Source organism: Mus pahari, chromosome 11 (assembly GCF_900095145.1).
Source record: "Mus pahari chromosome 11, PAHARI_EIJ_v1.1, whole genome shotgun sequence".
Lineage (NCBI taxonomy): Eukaryota > Metazoa > Chordata > Mammalia > Rodentia > Muridae > Mus > Mus pahari.
Window position 1 is genome coordinate 27912973 of NC_034600.1, and position 10886 is coordinate 27923858.

General features: G+C 38.0%; 1 protein-coding gene across 1 annotated transcript in view; it reads left to right on the forward strand.

The window, feature by feature from the left end:
- The window catches only part of Ankrd31 (ankyrin repeat domain 31), a 153314-nt gene that overhangs the window by 56418 nt on the left and 86010 nt on the right, over positions 1 to 10886 (forward strand). Inside the window, exons 10-11 of the mRNA XM_029544181.1 lie at positions 1605 to 1760; positions 8793 to 8935. Of these exons, the coding sequence (XP_029400041.1) occupies positions 1605 to 1760; positions 8793 to 8935 (299 nt within the window). The remainder of the gene's footprint in view (positions 1 to 1604; positions 1761 to 8792; positions 8936 to 10886) is intronic.

Consider the following 10886-nt stretch of genomic DNA (forward strand, 5'->3'; position numbering starts at 1 on the left):
CAATTAGATTGGTGTTTTTATCTTTCTTTCCCTATTTTTCCCCTTTCTTATACTAAGACATAATAGAGGCAGCAAAATAAAAGGCAAATAAATGAAATTAATTTTAGATTAATTTTAAATTAAGACAAAATTAAGACCAAAAGTCCTCTAGTACTTCGTTACCTTTATATGGTTTTTATTGTTTGTCCTGATTTTCAAACAAGGCCTTGCTAGGTAGCCCAGGGTGGTCTGGAATGTGCTATAAATTTAAGCTAGCCTGGAGCTTGTGGTTCTTCCTCAGCTTTTCTTCCTGCTGGGTTACAAGACTGTGACCATTTCTGCTTCTTCATTATCAAATGACTGGGTTTGAAGAATACTCAGGAGGACTAAGTTTTAGTATTCTAAGAGGCACATTGACAGTAATTGCTTTGTGTCATCTGGAAATTATTTTAAACATGTCTATCATGACTTAGCAAATCAAAACTATTGCAAAAATGGAGATCATCATTCTTTCCTTAATCTGAGGTTAGTTGTTTTCATTTAAGAGAAAATTTAACAGGATGGGGAAGATGGCTTACTGGTTAAGAACACTGGCTGCTCTTCCAGAGGACCCAGATTACATTCCTAGCACCCACAGGGCAGTTTACAGTTGTCTGTGACTCCAGTCTCGGGATCCAGTTGCCTCTTCTAGCCTCTTTGGCACCAGGCACATAAGTGGTACACATGTATGCAGGCAAAACACCCATATAAGTAAAAATAAAAATTTAGATAATTTTAACAGTTATAAAATTTAGCTATTCTATTTCTGGGGTTAGATTTTATATCTCTCTCGTGGCACAGAGATATTCTCATAGCCTTATAAGACATGTTATATAGTAACATTGTGTGATGATATATCACTTAAGCGGATTTGTAAGATAATAGCCCATAGAGAAAAGGATTGTTTTGGCCCATAGATTTGAAGGGTCCAGTCCATGAATAATTAGACCCATGATGAGGCAGCACAGCACAGCAGGAGCACTTAGTGGAGCACATCTCTTTATATCAGGGGCAGGAAACAGAACAGAGGGTTCCACTGTGCCCTGTGCAGACATGAAGACATGCCTCTGGTATCCTGACCACTCCTCCATCATAGTAACTGAGGACCTTTGGGGACGTGCAGCTAGATTATAGAGAAGATATTAAATAATTCTAGATTTAAATAATTACTTTCCCAGAATTTTTAGGAAAATCTGTCATCTTTTATGAGCACTTTCATAAGGTTTTAATTAATATATTATACATCAGGAGTTTTAGTCTACTTCAAATATTTAAAAACTAACACATCTTTATATATTTTGCGTTTAGATAACATTACAATAAGACTAATGGATAAAGTATTCTTTAATAACATAATATACCCACTTTCAATATTGACTAGATTTATCGTATTCTGTTTCTCCCAAATTTGTTGTTGTTGTTGTTGTTGTTTTCTTTGTTTGTTTTCAAGACATGGTTTCTCTGTGTAGTCCTGGCTGAACTTGCTTTGTAGACCAAGCTGGCCTCGAACTCAGAAATTTTGCCTGCCTCTGTCCCCTGAGTGCTATGATTAAAAGTATGCATCTTTGTTCTTTCTCTCATTTTAGGAACAGGAGAAATGAAAAAAATGTGTCTTTGTACCATAAACCGGAGAAACATTTTCGGAGAGAATTTACTGTATAAAGCTGCTCTGCATAATGATGTTGATCTAGTTCGCTGTTGCATAAAAAATGGTGGAAATGTCAATCAGCCAAGTTATGCTGGTAAGTGAGGGGTCCCACCCACAGTTGTCCAGAGAGTCATTTGTAGTCTTAGCTGAGTTGTGACAAAGCGAGCCAAAGGCAGTATGCTCTCCAGTAATTGTCTAGCTCACCATTATCTTCCAAGAAAGAGAATGAGATGAGTCTGGAAGAGTATTACATTTCTCATTAAAGCTGTCAAGTGGGTTGTGTGCACTGGCATTCTACAGAGGGTGGTTCCTGCAAGGCCAGGGCTGAGACCTAACCATGAATGGAGGGAAGATGAGATCAAAACTGGGAGAGACTGATGTTAACTAAATCTGAAGGGAAAAAAATCACAATAATGGCATGGATACAGAAGGACTAATGGCTAGAGAAATAGAGAGAATAAAGTAGAGGGTAGATAGATTGCACAGAAAGAAAACAGTCCTTCCCTGTGGCTGACTGTAGCGCAGCCTTCCTTCTGGGGATAACCTTCCATGTGTGTGCACTGAACAACACCGGGGCAACAATAAGAGTGATTATAAAGATACTTATATGTTAGTGCACTGAACATAATGGGCCAGCCTTGGAGTGTTTTGTATTATTTATACTGTTCCTTATTTTTTAAATGGATTTCTCTATTTATTAAACAGTACAAACTCTGGTCATAAATGATGGAATAGTACAGCCCATGTGTGGGGCATGGGTGTAGGGGAAGAGGGAGAGTAGGAGAAAAGTGCCCGCATCCCGCCAGAGTTCCTGTGCTCTGGGCAGGCAGACGTGGGAGGACTGCCGGACCCTTTCCACTCAGCCCCAGGTGGGCATCTGGCTGTGTGAAGCCACTGACCCCACATGGCAGGTGGCAGACAAGGGGCAGCCCCCGTACCAGGTTCTCAGTCTCCAGCATCCCATGCTGGATGCAGCAGAGGAGATGAGAACAGAATAGGGGCCCCAGGGCGACAGCAGGCCCCAGAGATACAGGAAGAGGGAGAGGGAAAGAGGTTCCCATGTAGGCAAGAGTCCTTAGTCTGGGCCTTGATGAACAGAGACAGTCTATGGTTTTAGAGCTTTATTGTAGAAATTCAGGGAGAAAGGAGAGAAGGCAGAAAGAGAGAGGGAGAGGCAGGCCATGGCTATGAGAAGAGAAGGGGGAAAGAGAGAAAGAGAGTTAGAGAGTAAGAAAGGTAAAGGCTTAGAGAGAGAGAGAAGCTTAGAGAGTAAGAGGGAGAGAGGGAGAGAGTAAGAGGGAGAGTAAGGAAAGTGAAAGCTTAAGAGAGTGAGGAGGGGCCAAGCAGCCCCTCTTATAGTGGGCTGTATTATCTTGCTGTTGCTAGGTAACTGGGAGGAGTCTGGCCTGAAGGTCAGAAGCTTGGGATATTGTGTAGGTGACTACTAGCCACATGCCTCTCTTGTGGGGGCGGTAATTTAGCAGCCAGGAGACATGAGGGAATTACCACCACCAGGCTTTACCGGGGTTCAAACTTCAACTCGACTGGAGATCAGCCTGTCTGTGCATAGCCCGTTGTCCCACACCCATGGTCAAGAAGGTGCTCCTCCAGTACTCAAAATAATAAGGCCTGGGTTTGCAATGTAGTGATAGTTTAATGAAATTTTAATTTTTTATTTATTGATTGATTCAGTGTATATATGCATGAGTGTGGACACATGCACATAAAATCATGCATGTGCACACTTTGAGCAGCAAAATATGTAGACATCTTAGGAAAAATTGTGGATGTCAGTTTTCTCCGACTGTGTGAGAGCCCAGGATTGAACTTGGGTCATCAAGTTTAGCAGCAAGCAGCTTTACCTGGTGAACTCTCTTTTTAGCCCTTAAATCTTAAGATTAATAACCAGGATTCTGTAAACCTTACTCATCTGCTTGCAAGAGCATTTACTCTCTTGATTTTAAGAGATTTATAGTTCTTTCTTCAGTACTTACTGTGTCTTGAGTTCAAGCATAGCTCTTGATGCAGTCAGGTTTGACTTTATGGATTTCCCCATTATACCTTAATTTATTTTATTGTCTGTTTTCTTGTGCCAATGCCATCCTTGCTGGTTGTCTCTTCTGTGTCTTCAGCCAATTTCCTCACTGCTCCAAGCACTTCCATGACCTTATCTTATTTTCCAGGCTTTTTGAGATCAAAGAATAAATTAAATATTACCTGAATATATAGGAAACACAAAAACAAAGCTTCCCAAATTATACAATTTAGAGAGACAGCTGACTGCCAGACAATCCCTTAATTTCATAATGTTGGAGCGTCTGTCTTCAGCCTTCTGACCTATAATTATCTGGCAGACCTTATGTGAAGCAGAAAATATGAAGGACTAGCTTACTCTGTCTTGGCAGAGTTAAGCTGTTGACTGTCCTGCATGTGTGTCATTTCCTGGACAATATTCTTTGTCTGCAGATGAATTAGGGCAATTTCTGCCCTGTGGCTATGTTGCCACAATAAGCACCTCCACCTGGCAGTGATGATACTCACTATCTTCTTTAAACTATAAAGGGGGTACTGTTGGGAGCAGAAATGTCTCACAGTCAAGTGATCTTTAATAATGAAATAACATTAAATATCATATTCTCTGGATTGCTGGTGTTTTTGAAGACTATCTATGTAAGGTAAATCTGAGCTTTTAAACCTTAACTGCTCTTAGCTATTTCTATTTAAATAATAAAAAGCACTTTATTATAATTAGATCCGAATCTAATATAATCATACGTTTACTATCTGGCCCTTAACTTGTGTTACTTAATCATTCTATACAGTTTTTAATAACAGCTATAGAAGGACTGGGTCAAAGCCTTGTATTTTTAAATGAGTTGCATAGGCACAGTGCCTATCTAAGAGTAACAATATTAATTTCAAATTTTGTATCAATATGCAAAAAATTTATATCAATGAAAACATTAAATCTATTTTAATATATAAATTCTGTACCAATGTAAGAAATTATAACTTCAATTTTGCATCAATTATAAAGATTTTTATCAATGAAAAATTATGGTTATCCCATGTATTTCTTTCCTGTTCAAAATTATGACCATTTCCAAGTTATCCCTTAAAATGACAACCTATCTATAGCTTATAAAATAACTATAACCAGACACCCAAACCCAAGGGATTGAGATGAATACTCTTCACAACTTCTTCCTGCTGAATATGGGTGACAAAACATTCTTTAAAGGGGTAGAGAGGGGCAAGAAAATTAGTCAAATTGGTTATACTTAAGAAAGCTAGCTTTAGCATCTATTATCCAGTCTCTCTAGTCTTAGAAGTCTCAGGGCTTGACTGAAGTTTTGACTGGATCTGTCTGAAAGGTTTGGATGAACTGAGTCCATCGGGAATCAGCAGCAATCCCTGAAGCTGTTCTGGAAGCAAGTCTCTGAACAGCATCAGGAAGCAGGGGACTGGAACAGCAGGTCAGTTCAGCATCCCAGCAGATCAATCTTGTCAGAGCTGTACATTCTGCAATATATGAATCTCACAACCAAAATTTTAGTACTATATGAATTGTGCAAAATGCATAGATCAGTTAAGGATGAATTTTTTTGCTTCTTGTTTAAGCAGGTAAAAGACAACTATCTTTTTTATGACTCAATTTGATCGATAACCGATTGTTATGAATCTTTGTGTGTGCCATATGATGGATGGCACGAAAAGTCTTAAGGATTCCATAACCAACAAGATGTATTGTCTAATTTTAGCTGAAATTTTGGCTAGGGACTTTTTTGTCTGAGCCAGTTACTGGGCTGTTCTCATCTAGGAATCAGCAGATCAAGTTACCTGTCCTGTTTGATTTTCTCGAATTTTTCTTTTCTGTAGTCAAAATCTTCAGGGGGAAGTCTCTCCCTGTCATATCTGATCTATATCACTCTGGAAGAGGTCCAAAGCCTTTTCATCTTTCCTATTAACACAGAGCCTATTTCACAAAATACTGTGTCCTTGGTCTAGCAACCCCAAATCATCAGAGGTACAGACTGATTCAATTTAGTAGCTTGACCCTCTCCCAAATGATATTTAATATCATAATCACAAAACATAAAACCACACACACAATTAAGACAATTGTAAGCAATTAAAGCAACCTAAACAAATATTATGATGTGTTGCGATGACCCACTATCTCTTGCCTCGACCTACATGAGATCAAGGCCTAAGTTATTTATTCATCTGTATACTTCAATTCTTTCTTCTATGGAGATTAATATATCTGTGGGCATATACATCCCTTTTCTCTTCACACAACTTAGATTAACGTAAATTTCTACTATCTGTCTAAGTTTTTGCTACGTATCCCCTGCTCTTGACCTACAATTTAAGATCAAAAGCCTCAATTTATTCAGCTATGTATACTTAAATTCTCTTCCTCTTTATATAACTTGAATTAGTATCCTTTCCTATGTATTTAACTTTAATTAAATTCCCTTCTATAGTTCTGTATGAGCCTATTTTAGGCTAGTAATTTGTCATACTAGGCCAAGTAATCCCAAAATTCCCATGCAGAACACGTTCAAAGAATCCAGCTGCTTGCCCTGGCATAGACCTTTTTAAATTTTAAAGCATTTCTCTTATTTATTCTATTGAGATTATTAAATCTAGGGATATATTCCTTTTCTCTTTATATAACTTGAATTAGCATCCTTTTCTATGTGCTTAACTTCGATTAACTTCCCTTCTAATACTTAAAAGCACTTAGGCAATTACCATTATATTCCCTTCTATCCTTAAAAATAATTAAATCAAATTTCATTCATCTCTATCCTTTGATTATCTGCTTGTTGGAAGGTGAGCAGTCTCTTTTGTTTGCCTCTGTCTCCCTTCGGAGCAGCACAGCAGGGGTTCCCAGCACCTCTGAGTTCAAACTCTTTGTTCTAGTTCTGAACCACATGACTCTGGCAAAACCCACAGCCTGCTAAACTCACATCACAGTGCATGTTTTCCATCCAAGAATCTCTAATTTTTAAAAGTGAGTTCTTATCCCAGGTTGAAACGCCATCTGTAATAGTTGATATTTAAAACTGGTTCCAGGTGTGTGCGTATGCCTCCTCTGCATCCACCCAAGAGCTCTGGATGCATGAATGAAAGACACACACACACACACACACACACACACACACACACACCAGCTTATTTTTAATATGCCCTAAGCTAGCTCAGTGGCTGGGCCACTCCTGAAGCTTCACGTGGCTAACACACTCTCCCCTGAAATTCCTGAATTAATACTTAATAAATCTGTATTTTACCTTTGTTGCCTGTGGACCCTTCTTGGGGTCGCTTTCTCCTTCTACCTACATTTTGGCTGTCTCACCCTCCTGCGCCTTCCCTGTGTGGTCTATCCTATGTCCTTTCTTCTCTTTCCCTACATTTCTTGCTCAGGAATCCTAAAAGTCCCACTTCTGGGCATATACCCAAAAGATACTCCTTCATCCCACAAGGATAGTTGTTCAACTATGTTAAATGGTTATTACTGAAATAGGAGATATCTCTTCAGTCCTATTTAACTTTATTTCTGGCCTCAATTTAACTTTATTTGAGGCCAGAAAATTTAACAAAAATCGAATTTCCTGCATAAAATGTCAGTGCTAGATTGAGACCTAAAGTGTAAGTTAAATATGATTTTAACATGAATTTTTGGATTTTGTTAAATCTATAAGATGACTTAGTAGAACTTGATAATTATCAACAGTATATTATTACCTTTGACTAACAAAGAAGATGATATTTATATAAAGTTATGGTATGTGGTTTGTTAGTTGAATTACTATAAATATAGATAGTTATTTTATAAATAAGAAGGAAAATATGTCTTTTAAATCACATGTATGTGGCCTGTTGGATGAGTTACTTTAATGGTTATACATTGGACTAGAAATAAAGCCTTTTCACTTTTCTCAGCAAAAAGTATCCTATAACCAATATTCTCTGTTAGTTGATAACTGACCTGTAAGGATTGTTTTTTATTTGGGGAAATTAAGAATGCTTTAAAATAGTTACCATTTTGGGAAACATTTGTTTTCTTGGGTTGGAAGTGTGACTTAACAGTTAGAGTACATAATGCTCTTACAGAGAACCCAAGTTCAATTCCTAGCACCCTCGTCAGGCAGCTCATAACCACCTGTAACTTAAGGTCCAGGTATATATATAGTGGCTTTGTTTTCCATGGGCACTGCATTCACATGCACATACCACATAGAGACATGTACACACACATGGTTAAAAGTAAAGTAAGTATTTTACAATAAAATATTTGTCTCCTTTTTATATTTTGCCATAGCAGAGTTGAGGGTTAAGAATTTGATTTTATTCTTTCCTTTCCTTTCCTTTCCTTTCCTTTCCTTTCCTTTCCTTTCCTTTCCTTTCCTTTTCTTTTCTTTTCTTTTCTTTTCTTTTCTTTTCTTTTCTTTTCTTTTCTTCCCCTCCCTCCCCCTCTCACCTTCCCTCCCTCACCCCCCCGCCCCAACCTTTCTCTCAAGACAAGGCTTCTGGTAGCTCAGTTTGGCCTCAAGATCATTATGTATCAGAGGATGACTTGGAAACTTTATATTCTTTTGTCCTTACCTCCCATATTCAGAGATTACAGGCATCCACAACCATGACTGGCCTTGTGTAGTGTCAGAGCTTGAATCCAGGTCACTCTGTATGCTAGACACACAATATAAATTCAGCTACCTTCCCAACCGTCCTTGAATCCACTAAAAAATATAAAATACTCTTATAGAGATGTTATATGACCTTATGTTAATTCGACTACTTTTAAAGAAACTATCTAAAATTAGAGTGTTTTAAAATACATATTAGTTTTAATTGCATATGTGTATATGTCTGTGTAAAGGGTATGTGCATGTAAGTGTTAAGTGCCCATAAAGACCAGATGAGGGCATTGGACTCCTGAGAACTAGAGTTATAGGTAGTTATGAGCTGCCCAGTGTCCAGGCCTTCTGCGAGAATAGTATGTGCTCTTGGTCACTGAGTTAACTCTCTGGCTCCTAGAATTGTTTTGCTTTTTCAAAAGAGAAGGCTTGAAGTACCATTAAGATATCAAATACAAAATGTCTTTCTTGTATAATAGGGTGGACAGCACTTCATGAAGCTAGTGTAGGAGGATACTATCAAACAGTAAGTGAACTATTAAAGGGTGGAGCAGATGTGAATGTCAAAGGAAAGTACCAGATTACTCCCCTGCATGATGCGGTGATGAACAGACATTACAAGGTACTACTGCTTTTGTTTATAGAGTATACACAGTATTTGTAAATGTAGAGAACCCCTGTTACCACACAATAGGAAAGCAAGTTTCAGTTTCAGTTCATTTACTAATGAATACTCTGAATTTGTATTAAAATTTGCCTTGTGATACTTATGACCAATATGGTGAAAGCCATTTTGTACTTTTTTTGGTGATATATTTTACTTGTTGGTTTGAAATTCAGTCTTGATATTATTGTTCAGATTGGCCTTGGACTCAAGGGATCTTCCTACCTCAGCCTACTGAATAGCTTAGATTAGAGAAACACACCATTTTAGCATACTATTTATATATAACCGTACAGAACATTTTTTGTTATGTAGTATATTTTCACTGTGTATTCCTTTAAAGCTCTTTTCAAACAATGAGTCAAAGGTTTTCAAATAATTTTTTTCTATAAAGTGTCACACAATGATGTTCAGTTTACTAGAAAGCCAGTATAGCCTCATGAACTCCAGTGAATCATTTAATCATCATAGGCCAGGAGAATCCTAGAGTTAATCAACTCACCTGTGTGGTTATGCCACTGTCTAAAGCCAAATACCAAAAATTTCATTCAAATCAGGGAAAATATTAAGCAAGATAACGATTCCAGTATTCATGGTTTATCTCAGAAACTCCAGGCACTATATTAGAGGATTAAGATGTTGCTGAAGATGTCTGTTTCTTATCCTCCTGCTCCTCGTTTTTGCCCTCCTCCTCCTCCTCCTCCTCCTCCTCCTCCTCCTCCTCCTCCTCCTCCTCCTCCTCCTCCTCCTCCTCCTCCTCCTCCTCCTCCTCCTCCTAGTTTTATACTCTCTGAAGCTACCTGTTTATATTAGGTATGAAAAGTTATTTCTCAGTTAAAAACTTCTAGGATAAGAAAGGGGTTTAATCAGCTGACTGTGGCACAATCTTTTCTTTGTATATTTTAGAACAAATACCAGAGAGAGGTGGAAGAGGCTTACAGGAGTCAGGCATATTTATTCATCATACTTTGGAGAATTTAGAGTTTTGCTTATTTTGATAATATACAGCATTTGTAGAAAGCTGGGGAAGAGAACCCCACATGGGATATAGGTTAATGGAGACACTATGACAGTCCCTGTCCTTCACCTTTTTTTCAAAGATGGCTGCCAATCTCCTTTCTCCCAACCGAGCCCTTCACAACTGTTTATCTGATTACTATTATTTAGTTCTAACTTTTTCTGAACATCAGACAGTATGTTTTCTTTTATGTTCCCCTTTTAAAACATAACATAATGCTTTTTAACATTCATCCATGTTGTATTTTGTTAAATACTTGATATCTCTTTATTCCTGAGTAATATTCCACTCCAAGGTCACCTGAATTGTGGGTTTGGCTTTTATAAGTAAAACTGCCATCAGTGTTCCAAAGTAGAATGTCAGATGGTGAACATCAATAGGTAAGTTTTAAGATCAGTCCACAAATTCTTTAATATTCCCTCAAAAGATTCCCAGTTCCCATCCAAAGATTACCATTAGTAGTCATTATTTTTCATGACTTGCTTCGAGCACACAAGACATGGCAGTAATAGCAGTATGTGGTTTCTATGATTATGTTAAAAGATACTGGAGCTTTCTTAGGATTCTCTCTTGACTCACTGACTAGAAAAGGCTAACTCTTCTCTTATATAGACACTCAAGCAGCTGTTGGGAGCAGCCCATGGAGCAGTGATTATTGCTCCTGCCTATAAACAGGTTACCCAGACATTTTAGAAAAATATCCTCCAGGGCTGGTGAAATGACTCAGTGGGTAAGAGCACTGACTGCTCTTCCAAAGGTCCTGAGTTCAAACCCCAGCANCCACATGGTGGCTCACAACCACCTGCAATGAGATCTGATATCCTCTTCTGGTGTCTGAAGACAGCTACAGTGTACTTATGTATAATAATAAAAAATAAATTAAAAAAAAAA